Raw genomic sequence first — 22,973 nt, 5'->3', positions numbered from 1 at the left:
GCAGGGAGCCTGCTTCCCCCCTCTCCCTCTGCTTGCCTCTTTGCCTACTTGTGATCTCTCTCTCTCTCTCTCTCTCTGTCAAATAAATAGATCTAGTTGGTTTATTGTGTTGAATCCTGTTTCCCTACTTATTTTCTGTCTGGTTTTTCTATCCGTTATTGTGAGTGGGGTTTTGAAGTCTCCAGGTATTATTGCAGAACTGTGTGTTTGTGCCTTTAATTCTTTTCAGTTTTTGCTTCATATATTTTGATGGGTTGTCATTAGGTATGTTCATGTTTATAATTGTTACTTGTTCTGGATGTATTGAAACTTTTATTAATACATAATGTTCTTTTTTTGTCTCTTGCAACTTTTTTTTTTTTTTTTTTTAAGATTTTTATTTTGAGAGAGTGAGAGCGCCCAAGTAGGGGGAGGGGCAGAGAGTGTGGGAGAGAATCTCATGCATATTTATCGCTGACTCTTCAGCCCATTGTGGGGCCTGATCTTGAGATCATGACCCAAGCCAAAACCAAGAGTTGGATGCTTAACCGACTGAGCCACCTAGGCGCCCCAGCTTTTTTTAATTTAATATTTATTTTGTTTGATATTAGTGCAGCCACTCCTACTCTTTTTTTGGTTATCATTTTCAGGGAATATCTTTTCCTAGCCTTTCACTTTCAACTTGTTTGTGTCTTTGGATCTTGTGTCTTGTGTGGACAAGGTATAACTAGATCATGTGTGGGGGTTTTTGTTTTTTATTTTTAAGGTTTTATTTATTTATTTGACAGGGAAAGAGGTCACAAGTAAGCAAAGTAAGCAGGCAGGGGGTGGGAAGCAGGCTCCCTGCTGGGCAGAGAGCCTGTTGTGGGGCTTCATCGCAGGACCCCAAGATCATGACCTGAGCCAAAGGTAGAGGCATAACCCACTGAGTCACCCTGGCGACCAGATCAAGTGTTTTTATCAGTTTTTCCAGTCTGTCTTTGATGGGAGAATTCAATGCATTTATGTTTAAAATAATGACTGATAGGAGGAACTTCTGTCATTGTGCTTTCTTTTTCTTATTCATCTTGTATTTGTTGTGTATGCCTTGAAGCCTTTTTGGCCCTTATTTCCTACATTATTATTTTTTGTGTTTAGTAGGTATTTTGTAGTGAATTTTTCCGATTCTTTCCTTGTTTTCTTTAATGTATACTGTGTAACTATTTTCTTTGTGGTTACCATGGGATTACATTTAATATTCTAAATTTATAAGACACTAGGTCGAATTTATGTAATTTAACTTCAATAACATGCAGAAATTCTCCTTTTACACCTCCATCCCTACCCTTTTCAATTGCTGATGTCACAGTTTTACAACTTTATACATTGTTCAAAAATATAAACTAAAACTTTAAAAAAATACTAATTTTCCAAATTATCTAGAAAACAATTTCAAGTTACAAACCAAAATTAAAGTAATAATAGCTTTTACACTAATAAATTTTTTTTCCTCTTAAAAGTATTAGTCTCTTAAATCCTGTAGGAAACAAAGTACAGCTGCAAATTACTGTTATATTAACTTTGTATTCAACAAATATTTGGTTAATAGATGAATAAATTAAGGTATATGATGGCAACTAAAGGTTTTTTAGGGGGCATCTGTTAGATCGTTTTAATGAGTTACTGCTTTCTGTGAGGGAACACATTTTGTTTTGGAAATGCCTCTGAACTTTTGTTGCCAAAGTCACTTAAAATCTTACCCGTCTCTTTTGTTAAGCTATATGTGAAACAGAGCCTGAACAGCCGGTTCGACATTACCCATTATGGGTGAAAGTAGAAGGTGAAGTAGATCCAGAGCCAGTTTATATCCCAACACCTTCTGTCATTGAGCCTATGAAGCCATTGTTGTTGCCTCAGCCAGAAGTTTTACCTGCTACTGTGAAGGGCAAAGTGCTCACTGGAATTAAACCTGCACGGGCATATACTCCCAAACCCAATCCTGTGGTAAGCCCAGATTTTCATCTTTTGCTGCAAGTTACAAAAGTCATTTGTAGAGATAATGGATTTCAACGAGATTTTTGGTTTGTATTCTGTGAATCATTCTGCTTTTAAGTAATACACCTGTGAGCATCAATTTTTAATTAGCTTAATTGCTGGAACTTTAAATGTCTTTAAAAGTGGAGTGAATATACTAAGAATTCCTACTGTTTTTAAGGATAGCCAGATCTCTATTCAGGAAGATCATATAAAGTTGTGTTCAAAAGTGTTTTAAAGATCCTGTTCTTAGTCCTGTAGTGTAGAATATTGAGTAATTGAGATGTAGTGCATACATATTTTTAGTAGGAAAGCATTTGGAAAAGCTGTAAGAAGTAACTCATCTTTTTAAAGCCGACTTCTTTATATACAATAACAGTAAAGATTTAAGTAATAGTTGATATATGACTATGAAGATTGATAGGTAAAAGAGCTGATGCTCTTTCTGTTAAGAGCTTAAGCATTTCTGATGATTAAATCCATTTCAGTCTTAAAGATGTCTTAGTGTGGTGCTGTTCAATGTGGTCTTTGTGCTGATCCAAAACTACTTGTTACTAGGATATGATGAAATAAATATAGAAAATGGGAGTAAATATTTAGAAACTTTTACAGATAGTTGATAGAATAATTTTATGTGTATTAAACTCAATACTAAAATACTTGGGCTTGTATTTTACATGTCTTTTGTTTTTCTAAAAACATTTTACAAAAGATCAGTCTGTGTTGGATTGGTAATTCAGAAATGCATCCTCATTGCAGATTATTTGAGAAGCACTGCTCTGATGTGATCTGAGATTTCTTGGTAGAAAACCAGATCCTTTCTGACTGCCCACGACATTTAGCACATATTGATTCTACTCGTTAAAATTTGCATTTAAAAATTTCAAATGTTGTAATCGAGATAAAGATTAAACATTCTTTTCCTTTTGGAGTCTAGCATGTTTTTTACCCCACTGTATTGAATGTTTTGTTTTATGAAACTTACAGATTCGGGAAGAGGACAAGGATCCAGTGTACTTGTACTTTGAGAGTATGATGACTTGTGCCCGAGTTCGAGTATATGAACGAAAGAAAGAGGAACAGAGACAACCATCCCCATCCCCATCCCCATCATTTCAGCAGCAGGGCTCATGTCAGTCTAGTCCCGAGAACTGTAGTGTAAAGGTGATTTACTTATTGCCTGATTTGTCTTTTTAACTTCCATTTCCCTGTTGCTAGTATTAGAATTTACATCACTATCCGAAAAATTTGGAGTCATTCTTGAGGGGCAGAGAAAGGTTATGTGATGAGTGTATCAGTTTGTTTCTCTGCATACTTGTTTTAGAGAACAATCCCTTAAGGTTATTTAAAGTACTATTTCTGAAGCTGAAGTAATTTTTAAAAGCTTAAACATTTCTGAGTTTTATTAAATCATTTTTCTGTGATTATTAGGATTCGTATCTGCATTAGTGATTTTTCAGATTAACTGAAGCTTGTTCTATTAAACATCGAATTTTTTGCCTTCTTTACTAGAGTAAACTAAATATAAAGTGTGCTGTTAATTTTTTTCTTGGTGACTCAGTTACTGTCAAGGACATTAGAGAGCTAGGCTGTTTTTGCCAAGGTTTATATAATATGATAGTAATGCAGCTGTGCATATAGATGTGAAGCTGTTGACACTTGAGTCTTTCTGCTGTTTCAGGCTTCTTTCCGAGATTCAATGTCTATGTCCTAGTTTCTGTTGGTAATTATTTTGTGTTGAAGTATTTGTGTTATACCCTTCTTTAGGAGCCTGATTCTGAACAGCAGCCATTGAAACCAGTCACCTGTGACCTAGAGGATGATTCTGATAAATTGCAAGGTCTGTTTGAAAATTAAGTCTTAAGTCATTTTATAGTAATTATATGTATGGTAGTAATCTGTATATGTATATATATATGTATAGTAATAATCTGCACACACACACACACACACACACACACCCAAAACATTTTTACCTACCCCTTTTCTAGCTTCTTCTAAAAATGGAGATGATAGAGAAGTCTTTTCCTATTATTTGGACTGTTTATCACTCCTACTAAAAAAAAAATAAAATTCATTCATGTTGATATGGCACGTTATTTCATGAGACACTTAGGATATGGTTAATGATTCTCTCTCTTTTGTTTTTTTTTTAAGATTTATTTATTAGAAACAGTACAAGTGGGGGGCAGGGGCAGGGGGGGAGAGAGAGTCCTTAAGCAGACTCCCAGCTGACCGTGGAGCCCAATGTGGGGCATGATCCCAGGACCCCGAGATCATGACCTGAGCCCAAATCAAGAGTTGGATGCTTAACTGACTGAGCCACCCAAGCGTGCCCCCTCTTTTTAATGTCATGATACACATGAAAAGTGGTATTATTTTTAAAGCATATTGAGGTATTTGGGAGAGGCTGCTGGGGTAAAGAGAACCTGTCTGAGAACATAGCCACCTTGAAGGCTGAGGGCATCTATATCCTGACATACTTGTAATTAGCACAGTGGTTGGGAGACTGTGCTGTAGAAATCAGTGAAACAGACATCCAGTTAACACGTTGCTATGAATATAAATACCTGGTGAGCTAAATAATCTGCACATAATGTAGAAATGGAGCAGTCATATCTAGTGTCACAGAAGTAATTCAGAAGTATTTGCAGTAGAAACTAGAAGTAGAATACACTTTTTAACCACAATAGTCTCTCTCTTGTTCTTTAGGATTGAATCTAGCTATCACATGTTACAAAGCGTCTTGCAGGTGTCTTTGCTTTTCCTGTATGGATAGCAGAACACCAAACTATATCAAGTCTTAACCTTGGTTATAGGTCATGCTTTGTTTGCAAGGTGTAACACTTTCTTATATAATAGTTATGGCTTTTGGAGCAGTCTTAAAGTGAGACTTTTTTTTTATTAGTGACCCCAAGCAGCAGGATATCTTATTATAGTATGATTCTCTGGAATATTCCTTTTTCATGGAAAAGTCCCAAATTGTGAGTTGTTAAATTACCACTGGAAGTACGTGGGATTCAGACACTGGGCAAGTGCTCAATTTCTCTGCTATTGGCACTTTTCTGAGAACCCAGAGAAAATAAAATCTTTTAAAGTTCAGTACAAAATGCTATGATGCAGAAATATCTTTCAATTCCTTATCAGAGAAAAGCTGGAAGTCTTCCTGCAATGAAGGGGAATCCTCTACCTCCTATGTGCATCAGAGGTCACCAGGTGGTCCCACCAAACTGATAGAAATCATCTCAGACTGCAACTGGGAGGAGGATCGGAACAAGATTTTGAGCATCTTATCCCAGCACATCAATAGCAACATGCCACAGTCACTTAAGGTGGGCAACTTCATCATTGAGTTGGCTTCTCAGCGAAAGAGCCGGGGTGAGAAGAACCCTCCTGTTTATTCTTCTCGTGTGAAAATCTCTATGCCATCATGCCAAGACCAAGATGATATGGCTGAGAAATCTGGATCAGAGACTCCTGATGGTCCATTATCCCCTGGGAAAATGGATGATATCTCTCCTGTGCAGACAGATGCCCTGGATTCAGTGAGGGAGAGATTACATGGAGGCAAAGGTCTGCCTTTTTACGCAGGGCTTTCTCCTGCAGGGAAGCTTGTGGCCTATAAACGTAAACCCAGTTCAAGCACATCTGGGCTTATCCAGGTGAGAATTGCCTTTAATCTGGATGTAGCACCTTTTTCTACTTAGGTAACATCTTGATTTTTCAGAGCCCTTTGTGGGCCTTATATCATTTATCTTCACATTTCCTGGGAACTGGGTGACAAACATCTCTTTTTGTAATAGGCCTAGTTTATAAATGCATACCTAGAGTAAATTTTTGACACATTTATAAACGAACTGTGGAGCCCTATATTAGCTTATGATTTTATTTCTATCTTCTCAGAAAGTTCCTGACTCTCAAAATTTTACTGCTTGGGCTCTACTGATACTTAGACAACTATAGTAAGGAGTTCCATCTAGTTCTTGGGATTATTATTATTAATAAATAGCTTTCAAAACAAAACAAGGTGAAATTGATTGTAAGGTAGTAGTGTATGGTTGGAAACTTGGAGAAAATTTTAGTTTTGCAAGGTGTTATTGAAAAGTATAAAATTTCTAAAAATTGCATTTTTTTTTCTTGATTTGGTCCATAGTAGGGTTTTTGCTAATATGATGATTGTCATAGTACAAATAAATCCTTGTTGTTTAGTAATTTAGACAGGTTATATTAGTAAAATTACACCGGCATCTAGAAAATCCTTTGGAAGGAGAAGTTTTGAAGTAAAATGTAATTTTAGTAAAAAGGTTTTCTCCTCTTGCTCAGTGATATTAAATGCACTTTTATGTCAGAGTAGCAAATGGGTGGAAGTGTCTGACATGCTTGCCAAGGTTCCTTGACTTTACTAGCTTGACCACTTCTCTGGGCTGTGGGCTGTTCCATTAATATGACTCTTTCACTCATCTACTTAATTAAAAACTTTTTATTGCAGTTTATTCTTGATGGTGCTATGTAACTGGTTCTTTTGGTATTTCTTGAGGGGAATAGTGTTTTCTTATTTCATTTATTGTTTTGATACTTTGAGAACAGAGACTTGAGCTCATTTCTAGTGAGACTTGGGGACCCCCCCCAATATAGGTATAGAAATTTGTGTTCTCTCCTGTCTCGGACTCAGAAAGCCACCGTAAAATACAAATTTGCCTAAGCAGTCAAGCCACTGTAATGTAGGCTTTAGGGAAGCTGTTGAATAGTCTTCAGAGCAAGTCCCAAAGGAGAAGATGAGGTATCTTAGACCTCCAGAGACCCTGAAAAACTACAGTAAACTTTCCTTTAGGTTGGAAAGATCACATTCTTTATATCAAACTCGAGGCAGAGATATTTCTGATCTATCTGGGAATAATTGTGGTTTCATTTAAGTAGTAAAGAGTAATTTTTGTCTTTGAGGAGAGGTTGGCTTGCTGTAGCTCTTCTCTTTACCAGTTTCCTATTACTTTAGAGAGTAGGGGTTTCTCCACCACACTTCACCCTCTCCCCCTTTTCAGTGATGGAAAGGAGGAACAGAAAAGGATGTCTTCTCTAGTCACCCAGGAATAGGACTTTGAGAACATGGGTAAGAAATTAGAGAAGGTTTTTTTTTTTCCTTTTCTTTTTAAAAAAACAATTGTGCAGTCTCAGATGGACAGTGTGTCAGCTCAGGCAGTAGAGAAAAATCTTTACCTCATTTATTGATTACTCGTTCTGGTGGCCAGTGATTGTTTCTAAAGTTATAATTGAGTTTCTTCTAGCTCTTTTCTTGAGCTCAAGTTTTGTCCAAGACGTAACAGAATCTTCAAAGTTGAGGGTTTTAAAGACTGAAGGGGACCTTTTGGCTTAGGATATTATAACAATGGCTTTCTTAAAACTTAAAAGTAGATTCACCATATATTTTTCAAATTTGAAGGATGCTTGAAGGGACCCTTGAGAGGGCTTCACTGTGCCTCCTTGGTCTTGTCAGAGAGATTCTGGGGAACACAGCTATTCATTTTTTGGTGGTGATTGTTAATAGTTTAACCAGAATTGCTTAAGTAAAACTGTTGGATGATTCCTTAGATTTGACTGTGCCTCTCACATATCTAGGAGCAGATATTGATGAACTAAGTAGTCTGTTTCCAAACTACCAAAATGAAGATGAGATTAGTTCAGAATATGAGATGGCAGCTTTTTTTTTTTTTCCACCTTCTAATACTCAGATTATGTATCAAATGGAAAAAGTTCATTTCTTTTTCCCTTTAAATCTGAAGAATAGACTTTTAAAACCTTGTAAAAATGAAACCCCTGTCAAGGGAGATAAGTTAGCAAGAGAATTTTATCTTTACAGAATTTCTCTTTGCCACTTGTTTCAGGTTAATGGTAAGAGTTACCCGCAGGCTAAGTTGCTATTGGGACAGATGGGGGCATTGCATCCAGCCAATAGGCTAGCTGCTTATATCACAGGCAGGTTGCGACCCTCAGTCCTGGACCTCTCAACCCTCAGTACTGTCATCTCCAAGGTAGCATCCAATGCCAAGGTGGCTGCATCCAGGAAACCACGTACCCTGTTGCCTTCAACATCCAATTGCAAAACGGCATCCTCCTCTGGCGCTACAACAAATCACCCTGGGAAGAATCTGAAGGCATTTGTCCCGGCAAAAAGACCGATTGGTAAGTTGGACTGTATATATATATATATTTTAGAAAGGGCTGTGTCTTGGTGCTTGGCCAGTGGATACAAGTATAGAGGTCGTGAAAATTAGAGAAATATATAATTGGCATTGTTCTTATTCTTGATGTCTGTCTTGCCTGATCTTGTCTGTTTTTGGTAATTCTTCCTGACCACCTATGATAGTAGATGAACTCTAGTTAATAGTTATTTCTAGACTTTTAGACTGGTTTTATTAATACAGAAAAGACTTGGATTTTTTATTTTATTTTTAAAAAAGGAAGACTTACTCTTAAATACTTTACCTAATTTAATATTTCTTTTATGGGCACTGGTATTTTTGTAACCAGTCATATATATGTTCCTTGAACTTATGAAACCAAGGAGCTACCAAATCCAAGGGGGTTGAGTTTGTGTAGTATAGTCTTAGAATAAAAAGCTCTTGAAAAACATAAGTTGGAAGTGTTGCTTTATTCTATTCATCCTGTTCTGTGAAAACCTCATTTGTTTAATATTTCAATGCTGGAGTCTATAATAAACTACTTTCTGAAAGCATTTTGTGTTATAGCATTGCGAGTATATGTAGTCAGTTTATTGAATTCTTCTTTTTGTTGTTCATATCTGTTTAGGACTATAAGTGTCCATTGCTGTATTCTTATTCCTATAATGGGAAATTAAAATAATCCAGCTGAATGCTGGAGTTATGTGAAGATGGAGGACAAGCATTGTATGCCTTAAAAAGACCCCATTTTACTATTTTTAAAGTAGCTCTAACTGGTGATTTTAAGTCCTATCCTGCTCTCTTTTGAAAAGTGTCTTTATACACTTCAGAAATATGTAAAACTTAACTGTCTCATAAGAGGATAGCAGTTACAAAGACGTGGAGGTGCTGGGACAGGAGGAAGTGGTGAAACAAGTTTTAAAATTAGAGTTAGGGGAAGAAAAATCTCCTTACGATGTTCTTCACTGTTTTAGATGATGAAGTTGTGTGCTGCTATATTGCCTTTTTAGTGTCCTGGCAATTTGGCTATATTGCACAGTCGAAAGAATCTTAGTAGGAACACCCACTTTTAATCCCTTTCATAGTATTATAAAGGTTTGGTTTGGGTTGAGAGAAGTGTGTGATTTCTGTGGGTGGAAATTGGCACATATCATGCCTGTAAGAAATTGACCCAGTGGTGCACAATAAATGTTGATAAACACAATCACTAAGAGGATAAAATATGAGAACTGAAGATATTTGACCTGCAAATTTTTATTTGCAGCGGCTCGACCCTCTCCTGGTGGTGTGTTCACACAGTTTGTGATGAGTAAAGTTGGAGCCCTGCAGCAGAAGATACCTGGAGTTAGCACACCCCAACCCCTAACAGGGCCACAGAAGTTCAGTATCAGACCTTCTCCAGTAATGGTCGTCACACCTGTGGTTTCTTCTGAGCCAGTTCAGGTGTGCAGCCCTGTGACTGCTGCTGTCACTACTACCACCCCTCAAGTGTTTTTAGAGAATGTTACTGCTGTGACACCTATGACTGCTATTTCTGACGTGGGAACTAAAGAAACTACTTATTCTTCTGGTGCCACCACTGCAGGGGTTGTTGAGGTTTCTGAAACTAATATCAGCACCCCTGTAACACCTTCCCAGTCTACAGCCACTGTGAACCTTATCAAAACGACTGGGATTACTACCCCTGTGGCTTCAGTTGCTTTTCCTAAGTCTTTGGTAGCATCTCCTCCAACTATAACTCTTCCTGTTGCTTCCACTGCCTCCACCTCCATAGTCGTGGTGACCACAGCTGCATCTTCCTCCATGGTGACCACACCAACTTCATCTCTGGGCTCTGTTCCCATTATACTCTCGGGAATTGATGGGAGTCCACCAGTGAGCCAGAGACCAGGTAAGGCCTAGATGTTACTAGCTGGTTTACCTACCATACAACTGTTTATATCACTTACCATTTTGTTAGGATTACGGCTATATCAGGGTAACAGTGTAGGTGTTTCTGCTGTAACATGATACATGGATTCCTGAAAACCTTGACCTTCTGCAAAACTAAACACTGAAAATAATAGACCTCATGGTTAATAAAGGGTTAGGACAAATCACTAAAAATCTCTGCAACTTTGTAACCAGAGCACTGATAAAAACCATAACTGGTACTTTAGAGATAAATTGAACAGCCTTGACAGATGGTTTAGTGTAGAGCTGGAGATTTTCTGAGGAGATTAAAAATACTCAAAAAAATTGTAATGGAAATACTGGCTGAATCTGAAATAATGTATGTAGGAGTGGAGTTCTGAGCCAGTAGAGCTGCCATCAAGATGGGCACAGCACGAAGTGTACTTCTGTGTGCTGAGAGCTAGGTCTCTGAGGAGGGAACCCAAATGTAGGTATTCCTTTCTGGGGGGTGGGGGTGGGGACTGTGTGTGCTTCTTTTTATTTTTATTTTTTAAAAGATTTTATTTATTCATTTTCCAGAGAGAGAGCATGTGCACACATGCGCATGCACACAAGCAGAGGGGAGCCACAGGCAGAGGGAGAAGCAGGCTCCCTGCTGAGCAGGAAGCCTGGTGTGGGGCTCCATCCCAGAACCTAGGATTATGGGATAATGACCTGAGCCGAATGCAGATGCTTAACTGACTGAGCCACCCAGGAGTCCCTGTGTGTGCTTCCTTTTAATTAAAAAAGAGAACAGAGGGCTTTTGCCATGCTACAGCCAGGCTAAGGGCTTTTCTCTCCTTACTGAAGATTAAGACCCTAAGTCCTTTTACCTAGTAAAAATCATTTTTGTGAATCTGACCAATTCCTATATACTACTGACATTATCCTTCTATTTATTATTTTGTATGAACTGACTGAGATAGAAATAAGGAGGCATATATCTTTGTTTAGGAATCTGTATGTTTATCAACTTTTCAGTTAAAGTTTTTTTGTAGGCTTATGTTAAGTGAATATAAAATAGGAATATCCTACACTTGGCTAATTTTTTATATCCTAATTCAACCAGCTAAAATAAATGGTTCTCTTAATGTTCTCAGAATTACAATGTAAGAGTGAGAGACTTCATAGGACTTAAGGGGAAATAAGTAGGCAACAATAATTCTTTGGTTATTCATATTTTTCCTACTAAGTATTTTTGCATTTAGTGACAAAGTCCAAATCTCTATCAGTGTTTTAGGAATGAAGTGATTTGGGAGTTAGTTTAAAGTTGAAGGTCTTTCCAAAGGATAAATGAAACATGGATTAAATTTGTTCTGCTTCTCCCCATATATAAAGATTAAAAATGATTAGTTTAATATGCAGTTTCAGAACTGAGATTGTTGTTGATAAAGCCATTTTGATTTCCTATTGGATCTCAAGGTTTATATCTTGTCATATTTTAACTTGAGATTTTTCTAAACGATACGGATTCCAACCCTTTTCCTTACTTCTGTCATGAAACTATAAAGTAGTTTGTTTAGCTTTTTGTGGTTTGCTGTTTCTCAGATTTCAGTCACTTGGAATATACATTCAGGTTATTTTGTTCTGATTCTCATTTGTACTATTATTGACTTAATATTCTTATTTAAATAAACTGCTTTGTTTGCTTAAATGTATTTTTAGAAGGAGCTATTTTACTGTAATTGGAAACCAACATTACTTGTCTTAACAGAGGTTTACTCCATAAATAAATACATTAGAAACAATAATAAAAAGAAATACATTGTAGCTAGCTACCATGTTAATATGTAGCTTGCACTCTCTTAATGAAGAAACCTAGAAAATGCTGATGTAATATCAAAGACTAGTATTTTCTTCTGTATATAATCAGAAGATTAAAATTGAAAAAGAAATTACTTTCTGACAGCATGATATGGTGATATACTATATCCATATACCATCTAAAAATATCTTCTGTAATACCACTTGAGGAAATATTAATGTTAACAGATTTTATTAACTGCTCTTTTTAAAATGGAGCTGACTCTAGTAACTTCTAAGTGTGTGTAATTTCGTTTTAGGTTCGTAAAGAGGATTCCCAACTTGGGTACTTAGACGTCTGTGACTTTTTCATTTAACTTCTTTTTCTTTTCCATTCTTAGCCCTCACCTGCATGTGAATAAATACTTGCATATTTTGTGTCTGTTAAAGGTTGCTTTCGTTCTCTGAATTAAGAGTGCTTTGGGTTTGAACCACTCTCTAAAATGTTAGAAATGTTCAGGAAATTAAGAATGCTTTAACATGTTTCTTAATTCGTGTAAGGTGGATGTTTTTAATTTAAGTTGCACCTTCCCCCAACAGTTTGGTCTTTGTGTTTTATTTCACTTTCAAGAGTAGTTCTGGATCTTACATATAATTTGTCATGTAAATGTTAGGAGCATAATTTCCTTTTAGAAGTTGGATATATTTTGTGGGTAGAGTACTTATCTGATAGTGTCACATGTTAAACTGATTCGTTTGATTTGTTGATTTTTTTTATTTAGCGACAAACTAATGAAAATATTTATTAGTGTTGTTTAATAAGTTCACTAATTTGTATAGTAATGTTAGATTAGTTTCATTTCTGCCCAGCATCACCGTCACTCCTGTCTTTTCATCCCCATGACCAAAAATCTGTCTGTAAATTGTTCGTATTATTATTTTTCTGTCTTCAGTATTTCTAAATATCTCTTCCAAACATTGAAGTGGGACTTTAGGTACTATTAATGATTTGAAATTTTTTTAAATTCACATCTTTTGCATTAAATTTTTGCTTTTTCTGTTTGTTTTAAAACTATCTTTTGCCTCTTCCTAACCAGGCTTTATTTCCCTGCTTCTTTGATGTCTCTTAATTTCATTCCATTTTTTGGGGGTATGTATTTTTTTTTCTTCTGAAAAATAATTTCCACATATCTTTACGCTTTGGTTATTTGTCAGTGTATTTCAAAAGCCAAGGAGTTTTTTAAGCCTCATGATTTTTAGTCCTTGACTTTATCTTACTTGAGTGTGACCTATGAAATGAAGTCGTAATTTTATTGTTAATGACCTGAATTATAAAGTTGAAGAAGAGAATTTTATCATGAATGATCTGTTTAACTTTAATGAGAATCGAGATTTAGAGGCCTGCCATGTTTTTCATTAGGCAGAGGCATTATCTCTTTAAATGCACCTCTTGACAACTGATGCTTTTTTCCTTTCTTTTTTTTTTTTTTTTTTTTAATAACCATTCTGAGCGTAAGGTCCTACAATGTCTTGATAATTGGGTTTTAAGATAAATTGTTCTCCGCCAAAGGACTATTAAGTAACGTATGATAGAGGTACAGGATTTCACCAACTGTAGAATTCAAATTAGAAATTATTTATAGTGTGGTCAGATCTTATGTCCTAATAGTTTTTTCTGTATGCATTAAAGTGAACTGATACTATGTTTCCGTTTTCTGTTTTTCAGAAAATGCCCCTCAGATTCCAGTGGCTACTCCTCAGGTCTCTTCTAACACAGTGAAACGTACTGGACCTCGATTGTTGCTGATTCCAGTGCAGCAAGGTTCTCCTACTCTTAGACCTGTTCCAAACACACAGCTTCAGGGGCATCGGATGGTCTTGCAGCCTGTTAGGAGCCCAAGTGGGATGAATCTGTTCAGGCATCCTAATGGGCAGATTGTTCAGCTCCTCCCCTTACATCAGCTTCGAGGCTCTAATACCCAGCCCAACTTACAGCCTGTTATGTTTCGGAACCCAGGTATAAAACTGGAGATCTTTCTGATGAGTTTTTCTTTTGTTGAATCATTTGGCCATATGGGATGTTAATACACCAGGATTTCTTAGTCTCTTAGAGTTAACCTGCCAAAAAGAAAAGCATGCCTTGAAAGTCTTTATACAGGCAGTGATAACTTAAAAAAAAATTTTTTTTTTCTTATCAGGCTCTGTGATGGGAATCCGGTTACCCACTCCTTCCAAACCTTCAGAAACTCCACCATCTTCTGCTTCGTCCTCTGCTTTCTCTGTTATGAATCCTGTAATTCAGGCTGTTGGGTCTTCTCCAGCAGTGAATGTTATCACTCAGGCACCATCATTGCTTTCTTCTGGACCTAGTTTTGTGTCTCAATCTGGTACATTGACCCTGAGGATTTCCCCTCCTGAACCACAAAGCTTTGCAAGTAAAACAGGCTCTGAGACCAAAATAACCTATAGTTCAGGAGGGCAGCCTGTTGGTACAGCCAGTCTTATTCCTCTCCAGTCTGGTAGTTTTGCTTTGTTGCAGCTCCCTGGACAAAAGCCTGTTCCCAGTTCTATTCTTCAACATGTCGCTTCTCTTCAGATGAAAAGAGAGTCTCAGAGTGCAGACCAGAAAGATGGAACAAGCTTTTTAAAAAGAGAGCAGGATACTAAGAAGGCCCTGCAGTCAGAAGGAGAAGCTATAGATTCTGGGGCTAATGTAATAAAGCAAAACTCTGGGGCTGCTGCGTCAGAAGAAATCCTGCATGACTCCTTGGTAGATGGGGGTGATCATTTAGATGAAGAATCTTTTACAGAAGAGAGTCCTATAATTGTTAAACCTTCTCAGCACTCCTGTATCACTGGGTCACACACAGGTGAAGACTATAAAGATGTTGATGAAGAGTATGGGATTAGAAATCATAACAGTTCCAAAGAAAAACTGACTGTTCTAGAAGTTAAGACCATTTCCAAAAAAGCCAGCAATGTGACAGTCCAAAGTGTAAGTAGTATACAGCTTAAAAAGCTTGGTGATGTGAAAGTGGAACAGCAGAAAGGATTAGAAAATCCAGAGGAAAAATCAAATGAATTTCCAGTCTTCTCTAAGGAAGAAAGTAAACTCGAATTATCAGGGAGCAAAGTTGTGGAGCAACAATCTATTTCACAGCCAGAGGCCAAGGAGAAGGGATGTGGAGACTCTCTGGAGAAGGACAGTATTAGGGAGAGATGGAGAAAACACCTGAAGGGCCCTCTGACCCAGAAATGTGTTGGAACTTCACAAGAATGCAAGAAAGAGGCAGATGAGCAGTTAATTAAAGAAATAAAGACCTGTCAGGAAAATTCTGATGTGTTTCAGCAAGAACAAGGCATCTCTGATCTACTTGGAAAAAGTGAAACTACTGAAAATGTCAGAGTTTTAAAAACTGAATGTGATTCTTGGAGTAGGATTTCTAGTCCTACAGCCTTCTCCAGTGTTCCGTGGAGAGCCACAAAAGGGAGCAGAGGGGAAGGACATTTTCAAGGTCACTTACTGCTGTCAGGAGAACAGATACAACCAAAGCAAGAGAAGAAGGGTGGGCGAAGCAGTGCTGACTTGACTGTTTTGGATTTGGAAGAGGAGGATGAGGAAGATGAGAATGAGAAAACCGATGATTCTATTGATGAGATTGTGGATGTTGTTTCTGACTACCAGAGTGAGGAGGTTGATGATGTAGACAAGGTGGTGAGCCCATTTTTGTTGTGACTGAAACCTCAAGAATTTAAAATGATTTATTAGAGACAGTAGCTTTTCCAGAAGATCACTAAGACTTGATACATTGATTTGGATTCCTAGGTTTAGATCATGATTAAATGACTTCGTAGTTTTTAGGCTATGTCAGTCAAGTAACATTTATTGAGCTTATATTGTTCTTTGAGACGTACCTGCTATTATGGAAAGGCTGGCTTATGCCTTTGGGGGATAGATGCTTGAGAGTGCTTTCAAGTTAGGTTAAAAAAAAAAAAAAAGAATTCCTGAAACTCCTGCTCCTATTTGTTCTCAGGTTTTTTGTTAGTTTTGGTTTTTTTGTTTTGTTTTTGACATTTTCTGTGTGAAGCGATTATAGCCTGTCTCGTAGCTACATAAAGAACAGGGAAGGGTGGCCTTACAACTAGAGGAGAACTACTGCTTACATTTAGAGAAATGTTTCTCTTTTTTGGAGAAAAATGGAAAATACCATTTAATATTTTATTATCACCCTGCCCTAAGTTGCTTTTTTTTGATTTTGGTGCTTTCTTTTTGCTTTTGATGATTTCTAGAGTTTATGTTCTAAACTTTGGTCATCTTCCTTTGTAATATGACTTTTATAATTTTCACAACCATTTTTTCTGAAGCCGTTTTTCTAGACTTCTGCTTAAGGTTTTAACCCTATCTAAATGAGAAGCATATAGGGCAGGAGTTGGACAGACTTTTTCTGTAAAGGGCTGGATTGTTAACATTTTAGACTTTGTAGGCTGGATGGCTTGTTGTTGGCAACTGGTTGCTGTTACAGCATGAAAGCAGCCATAAACAATAGTAAGTGAAAGAGTGTGGCTGTGCTCCAGTAAAACTTGTATTTACGAAAACAGATGGCAGGTTCTCGTATGCTGACGCCTGACAGTGGGGTTTGATGTAAAACATAAGGAGATTGTAGCCAGCTGCCTGTAGGATGCCCTTAAATCTAAATCATGTCCCTCTCACTAGGAGCAGATAATATGGCCCTCTGAGGTGATCATCATGTAGTTGGTTGTTTCAGAATCTCTCTTCATGAGATTCAGTCTCTGTGTTACCTGGTCCTTCTCTGTTAATGCCTAACTGCCTTATGCAGATAAAATATAACAGGAAGATTAGTATTTTAAAACTCAAAAATGTTTAAGTATTCTAATGTTCCTGTGTTGGTTATTTCTTTACCTCGGTTGTCTCATTTGTAAAACGAGGATCTAGCTCTACTATTAGAGGATTCTGTATACATTTGCCTTATTCTATTTGTAGCCTCATCCTTTTTGAGGACAGATAACCTATGGGTAGCTGAAGAATCTGAATTCATTGAGTTTAAGAGTTAGATTGCAGAACTTCTTGTGCTTTTTGTGGAATCTCCCATTGTAAGTCAGCCTGGATAAGCATCAGACCAAAGACAGTCCAACCTTAAAACCAGTGAAAACTGTTGCTCTCAGTAGAACCGACTTAACAGAAGCTTTAAAGTGTCATAATCAAGGGATTGGGTTTCCTAATAGGGAATCTGACATACAAGGTACAGAAACCTTTTTAAAAGTACAGGCATTAAAATAAATGGTCTGTAAAATCTAAATACTGTATTTCTGTACCTGTCTGACACATAGAATATTTTTGTGCATGTGATTAGCATTATACTGGAATAGTTAAGGAAAGTAGTGAGTAGCCTCTTTAATTTAATCTTCCATTGTGAAGTTTATTGGATATTATTTATAAAGCCTTCAGTTAAAGCCATGCTGTAGGCAGACATTCTTCAGTTTAAACACCATAAAGCATCTACCTACATTATAATTCAGACTCTTTAGATTCTGTCTACTAGTTAGATTCTGTCAACTCTGTTGATTTAGCTTCCTAGAGTTAATATATATTGTTCACATTGTTTAAATTTAATAGACATTGTTTGAATTGGGGACCATAATTGATGGCTTGCATTTAGTGTCTGTCAGCCTTATGGAACCTATAATTCATGGGGGTAAGTAATTTTTCCATCAAGTTTAAACAGAATTAATAAGGTGATTGGGATGCTTCATTTAAGTTGTGCCTCTCAGGTATAGTACTGTTATAAACAGATAACATATTTCCAGTTTAGTTTCTGGCATAGTAAACACCACTTTTAAAGGTGGACTTAAGTATACCTACATATTCCATAATTTCTATAATCTGGTGTTAACATAAAATAATACAGTGAGTTTCCATGACAGGTGCTCAATAAATGCTCACTGATTGACTTTTTAAAAAAATTTTATGTGTTAGAATGTGCATGCACATGCACGTGCATGAGTGGAGGAGGAGCAGAGGGAGAGGGACCAGCAGACTCCGGAGCTGAGCGTGGAGCCCAGTGTGGGGCTCGATCTCACACCTCTGAGATCATGACTTAAGCTGAAATCGAGAGTTGGTTGTTAAATCGACTGAGCCCACCTGGGCAGCCCAACTTTGTTTTTTGTTTTTTGTTTTTTTAACTGTACAGTAAGTTTGGGCTTTTTTGGTATCTGAAATTCCTCAGAAGCTCTCCTTGTGTGTGATTAAGAGGCTTAGAAGACTGACTCTGGGCTATATTCTGTTTTCATGTCTGCCTTGAGTGTATTTTTGTGGGTATGTGATAAGGGGTTAGCCATGAAGCACTCGTGAAGTAGAACCTGAATTTTTCTCCTTTCCCTCTACCAGTCACAAAATTTTACTTCGCTGCTATTTAATCTTAAGATTTGTGAAGCTTTAATATATTTGTACCTGAATTTTGTCCACTAGAAATAACACTGAAACATATACAGCCCTCTGGGGACTCTAGTGATGTCTGTTCAGTATGTATGATTTTTAATGTAGTGCTTGGTTGTTAGCTCTAACCATATGTTATCTTCTAACTCATTCCTTCTTAATGAAAAACAAGTTTGGTAACATTAGTATTCATGGTTTAAAATCAATGTTTGGCCCTGGTTGGTTTTATAAAGGGAGTATTTGGTAAGAAGGTTTAGGTATGTTTGTTTCCCAATACTTTATTTACTGTTGGATTGCTTTATTTCAGAATAACTGTGCAGAATACATTGAGGATGATGAGGAACAGGTGGACATTGAGACTGTAGAAGAGCTCTCTGAGGAAATTAATGTTTCCCACGTGAAGACCACAGCTGCCCAAACACAGACTTTCAAACAGCCGTAAGTCTTAATTTGTCTTTGGATTTTTGTTTTTTGTTATCGTTGTTTTGTTACCATAAACAAAATTAAATGTTCTTTTGAGGAGCTCTGGATAACTGACCTAGTTTCTTTATTCCTTTAGCTTTTTTCTGATTAGTAGGTGGAGGGGAGCTGGAATTCAGAGGTAATTAACTTGCCTTGGTTATTGCTAGAAGACCATGTGTGAATGTGAATAACCTACGCTTTTGGAGCCTGACACATGGGTAGTAAAATAGTAGTTCTGTTTGTAGCTGTTTAACCTCGGGCGAGTCTTTAATCTGAGTCTTAGATTCTTTAGCTGTGAAATGAGGAAAATACCCCTAATTTGAAGTATTCTATAAGATCATGTATGTGACTAGGGTAACTGACACAAAAGTGGACTACAACAGAAGTTAGTTCCTTTGTCTTTTAAGAATAGGCATTAATGGGGCGCCTGGGTGGCTCAGTGGGTTAAGAATAGGCATTAAATTCTGAATTTGGTTACTTTGTTGGTTGAACAGGTGAGATACAGTTGGGCAATTTTTATGTGTTCAGATGAGATGAAAATAGAGTATGTTCAGGAAAATTTATTCCATTTTCTGTGTTAGTAAACCTTGTAATTTTTAGGGATTGGGGTGTGAGAGATTGATGGAAATAAGATAGAAGTCCTTATTTTGTGCCAGATTTGCTTTTCCTGTTATCTTTTTAACCACCATGTAAAAGAGTAATTCAGAAAGAGTAATTCTTCATCCCTGATGATGCTGAGAAAGTCTCAGGATGGGGACATAGGTCTAATAATTTTCTTCATTGCAGAGCTATTTGGAGACTATTTCAGCTGCCTGTTGGTTAAGTTTGAAAGAGTTTAAATCTTTTAACAATGTAATTAATTAGACTTAAGGTTAGCAGTATCGCTGGATTACGTTGATTATACTAAAGTTGATTTTTCTGAACAATAGCAACAAACAAAAAAATACCATTTATAATAGAAAAAAACATTTGGATTATTAACAAAAGCTGTGTAAAATTTTTATAAAATTACTGTAGGACATTGAGGATCGAGTCAATAAATGGAAAGATACCATCTTTTTAAATTTGTTTTAATTTTTTTATTAAAATATAATATATTATTAGCCCCAGGGGTACAGGTCTGTGAATCACCACCAGGTTTACACACTTCACAGCACTTACCATACCATACACCTTCCCCAGTGTCTATAACCCCACCACCCTCTCCCTTCCCTCCTCCCCCCCAGCAACCCTCAGTTTGTTTTGTGAGATTAAGAGTCTCTTATGGTTTGTCTCCTTCCGGATCCTATCTTGTTTCATTTATTCTTTTCCTGCCCCCTAAGCCCCCCACGTTGCATTTCAACTTCCTCATATCAGGGAGCTCATATGATAATTGTCTTTCTCTGATTGACTTATTTCGCTAAGCATAATACTCTCTAGTTCCATCCACATCATCACAAATGGCAAGATTTCATTTCTTTTGATGGCTGCATAGTATTCCATTGTGTATATATACACCACATTTTCTTTATCTATTCATCTGTTGATGGACATCTAGGTTCTTTCTATAGTTTGGCTATTGTGGACATTGCTGCTATAAACATTCAGGTACACGTGCCCCTTCGGATCACTACATTTGTATGGAAAGATACCATCTTAATGGGCTGGAACAATAAAAGGGTCAAGAATAACCAACACAGAAAGAGGACAAATTGCAAAGGAACAGATTGTTAAACATTTAAAAATTTCTCTTACTATACCATGAAAACTGTGAACGGCAAATTAATAGTATAAGGAAAATATTTGCAGTACATGTTTGACAAAGGATTAGTATCAATGATATAAATAATTTTTTTAAGTCAGTAAGAGAAAGATGAGGGAATAGGTAAGTATATAATGGATATCATAGGCAGATCACAGAAGAGGAAACCTGGACGACCAATAAACACATAAAAATTTGTTTAACCTCACAAGTATTTTAGGATATACAGATTAAACCACAGTGACTTCATTAGTTTACATCCATAAGATTGGCAAAAGTTGTGATTTCTCATCATACTGTTGTGTCTAATTGTGGAGCAGTCAGAACATACTGCAGGTGGGAGTATAAATTGTTAAAACCATTTTGGAGAGTAGTGTGATATGACTGAAGTTGACTTCCACACCTTTCTTCTAACCAGCAATTCTACTCTTAGGTATATATAACCTGGAAAAGTTCACACATAGGTACAAGGGACCATGTATGGGACTATGCACTGCAACATTGTTTGCCATTGAGAAAATTGGAAAGCAATCTAAACAATTATTAGAATTCTGAAAAATTTTGTAAACTTCATGCTTAGGGAACACTATATAGCAGTTAAAATGATTGAACTAGAACTGTGTCTGTCAATATCTCAGATGTAATGTTGAGTGAAATCAGATGAAGATATACCATAATATATAATGTTAAAAGTGCTACCTAGTATTTTCTATTTAGGGATATGTACATTCCTAGTAAAACTGCAAAGATACACAAGGTAAAAACTCATTTTGAGGGCACCCAGGTGCCTCAGTCAGTTAAGCCTCCAGCTCTTGATTTTGGCTCAGGTCATGATCTCAGGGTCACGAGATCGAGTCTCACATTTGGCTCTGCACTCATTGCTGAGGCTGCTTGAGATTGTCCATCTCCCTCAGCCCCTCCCTTCCATTCATGCGTGCTCTCTACCCCCTCTTTCAAAATAAATAAATCTTAAAAAAAAAAAACCAAAAAACTCATTATGAGAGTGTTCACCTACAAGAAAAAAGAGAGGAAGAAGATGTAATTGGGTGGGCTGTATTTTTTTGATGAATGGATAAAGAAGATGTGTGTGGTGGTATTCCACACATAGTGGAATATTCTTCAGCCATCAAAAAGAATGAAATCTTGCCATCTACAACCACATGCATGGAGCTAGAGTGTATTTTGCTAAGCGAAATATGTCAGAGAAAGACAAATACCATATGATTTCCCTCATGTGTGGGATTTAAGAAACAAAACAGATGAACATATGGTACGGGGAGGAAAGAGGAAAACCTAAGAGACTCTTAGAGAACATACTGAGCCGTGGGCCGGGCAGCAGGGCGTGAGGGCGGGAGGGGGTGGCTAGATGGGTGATGGGTATTTAAGGAGGGCATTTGATAACTATGAGCACTGGGTGTTGTATGTAAGTGATGAGTCACTGAATTCTCCTCAAACTGGTACTTCACTGAATGTTAACTAAATAGAATTTAAATAAAAATTTGAAATAGAAAAAAGATTCCCTGTATATTTGAGATGTTTTATTTCTTGAGCTCAGTGGTAGACACCCAGATAGATGTTCATTGTATAATTTGTTTAAACAGGTTGTATATATGAAATATTTCATGGTTGAAAAAGTAATTTGCAGTTTTAGGGACTATTTGAATACTTAGAGGAAAAAGCATACTGTTGAAATAAATCATATTGCCCCATATCATCAGACCTTGACTAAAAGAAGCTGGTTATACTTTCAAACAGTTTGGGATGGCTTTGTTCAGTGAAATAGGTCTTGGGTTATTGAATTTCAGTAAGACATTGGAAAATATTGTCTTTACTAGGTGCCGTACCCATATCTCTGCAGATGAAAAAGCTGCTGAAAGGAGTCGAAAGGTATTTACAATATATTTAATGGCAATAACGCAATTGATAACATTTGTCATCACAGTTGAAATAACATTCCTCTATTAGCTATGACTTTTCAGGGTTATTTGTGCCAGTGGGTTAATATAATTAGTTTTTTTTTTCCTTCATGAAATTATACTGTTGAAGTGCTTTTTTTCCTCTCTTAACTCTCTACTACTAAATAGAATATTTTAGAAGAATTAAAATGGGTACAGAGGGGCGCCTGGGTGGCTCAGTGGATTAAGCCGCTGCCTTCGGCTCTGGTCATGGTCTCGGGGTCCTGGGATCGAGTCCCGTATCGGGCTCTCTGCTCGGCAGGGAGCCTGCTTCTCTCTCTCTCTCTCTCTCTGCCTGCCTCTCTGTCTACTTGCGATCTCTCTCTGTCAAATAAATAAATAAAATCTTTTAAAAAAAATAAAAATAAAATAAAATAAAATGGGTACAGAGTTGATGAAAATTGATGTGCTTATTTGAAAACTAATCCTGTACTGTAATTGTATGATGTGAAAAAAGGCTGGCATTCTTTCTGTCTAGGCTCATGATTTTCAGTGAATAAAAAAATTAATTATTCTCT

At 36.9% G+C, this 22,973-nt stretch overlaps 1 protein-coding gene across 50 annotated transcripts in view; it reads left to right on the top strand.

Annotated features, from left to right (window-relative positions):
• The window catches only part of MGA (MAX dimerization protein MGA), a 168,979-nt gene that overhangs the window by 134,765 nt on the left and 11,241 nt on the right, over positions 1-22,973 (top strand). For 5 of the 50 annotated variants that reach the window (XM_082735492.1, XM_082735490.1, XM_082735488.1 and 2 more), the window contains exons 10-19: positions 1,736-1,962; positions 2,980-3,156; positions 3,760-3,832; positions 5,140-5,654; positions 8,019-8,169; positions 9,433-10,059; positions 13,570-13,860; positions 14,042-15,555; positions 18,605-18,735; positions 22,336-22,387. In XM_082735492.1, the coding sequence (XP_082591618.1) occupies positions 1,736-1,962; positions 2,980-3,156; positions 3,760-3,832; positions 5,140-5,654; positions 8,019-8,169; positions 9,433-10,059; positions 13,570-13,860; positions 14,042-15,555; positions 18,605-18,735; positions 22,336-22,387 (3,758 nt within the window). Of the gene's footprint in view, positions 1-1,735; positions 1,963-2,979; positions 3,157-3,759; positions 3,833-5,139; positions 5,655-7,871; positions 8,170-9,432; positions 10,060-13,569; positions 13,861-14,041; positions 15,559-18,604; positions 18,736-22,335; positions 22,388-22,973 lie in introns of all 50 variants that reach the window. The other 45 variants (XM_082735526.1, XM_082735507.1, XM_082735485.1 and 42 more) reach the window with 25 other exon arrangements.

The sequence above is a fragment of the Mustela nivalis genome, assembly GCF_964662115.1.
Source record: "Mustela nivalis genome assembly, chromosome: 6".
Lineage (NCBI taxonomy): Eukaryota > Metazoa > Chordata > Mammalia > Carnivora > Mustelidae > Mustela > Mustela nivalis.
This window is presented reverse-complemented; position numbering and strand designations above follow the sequence as displayed.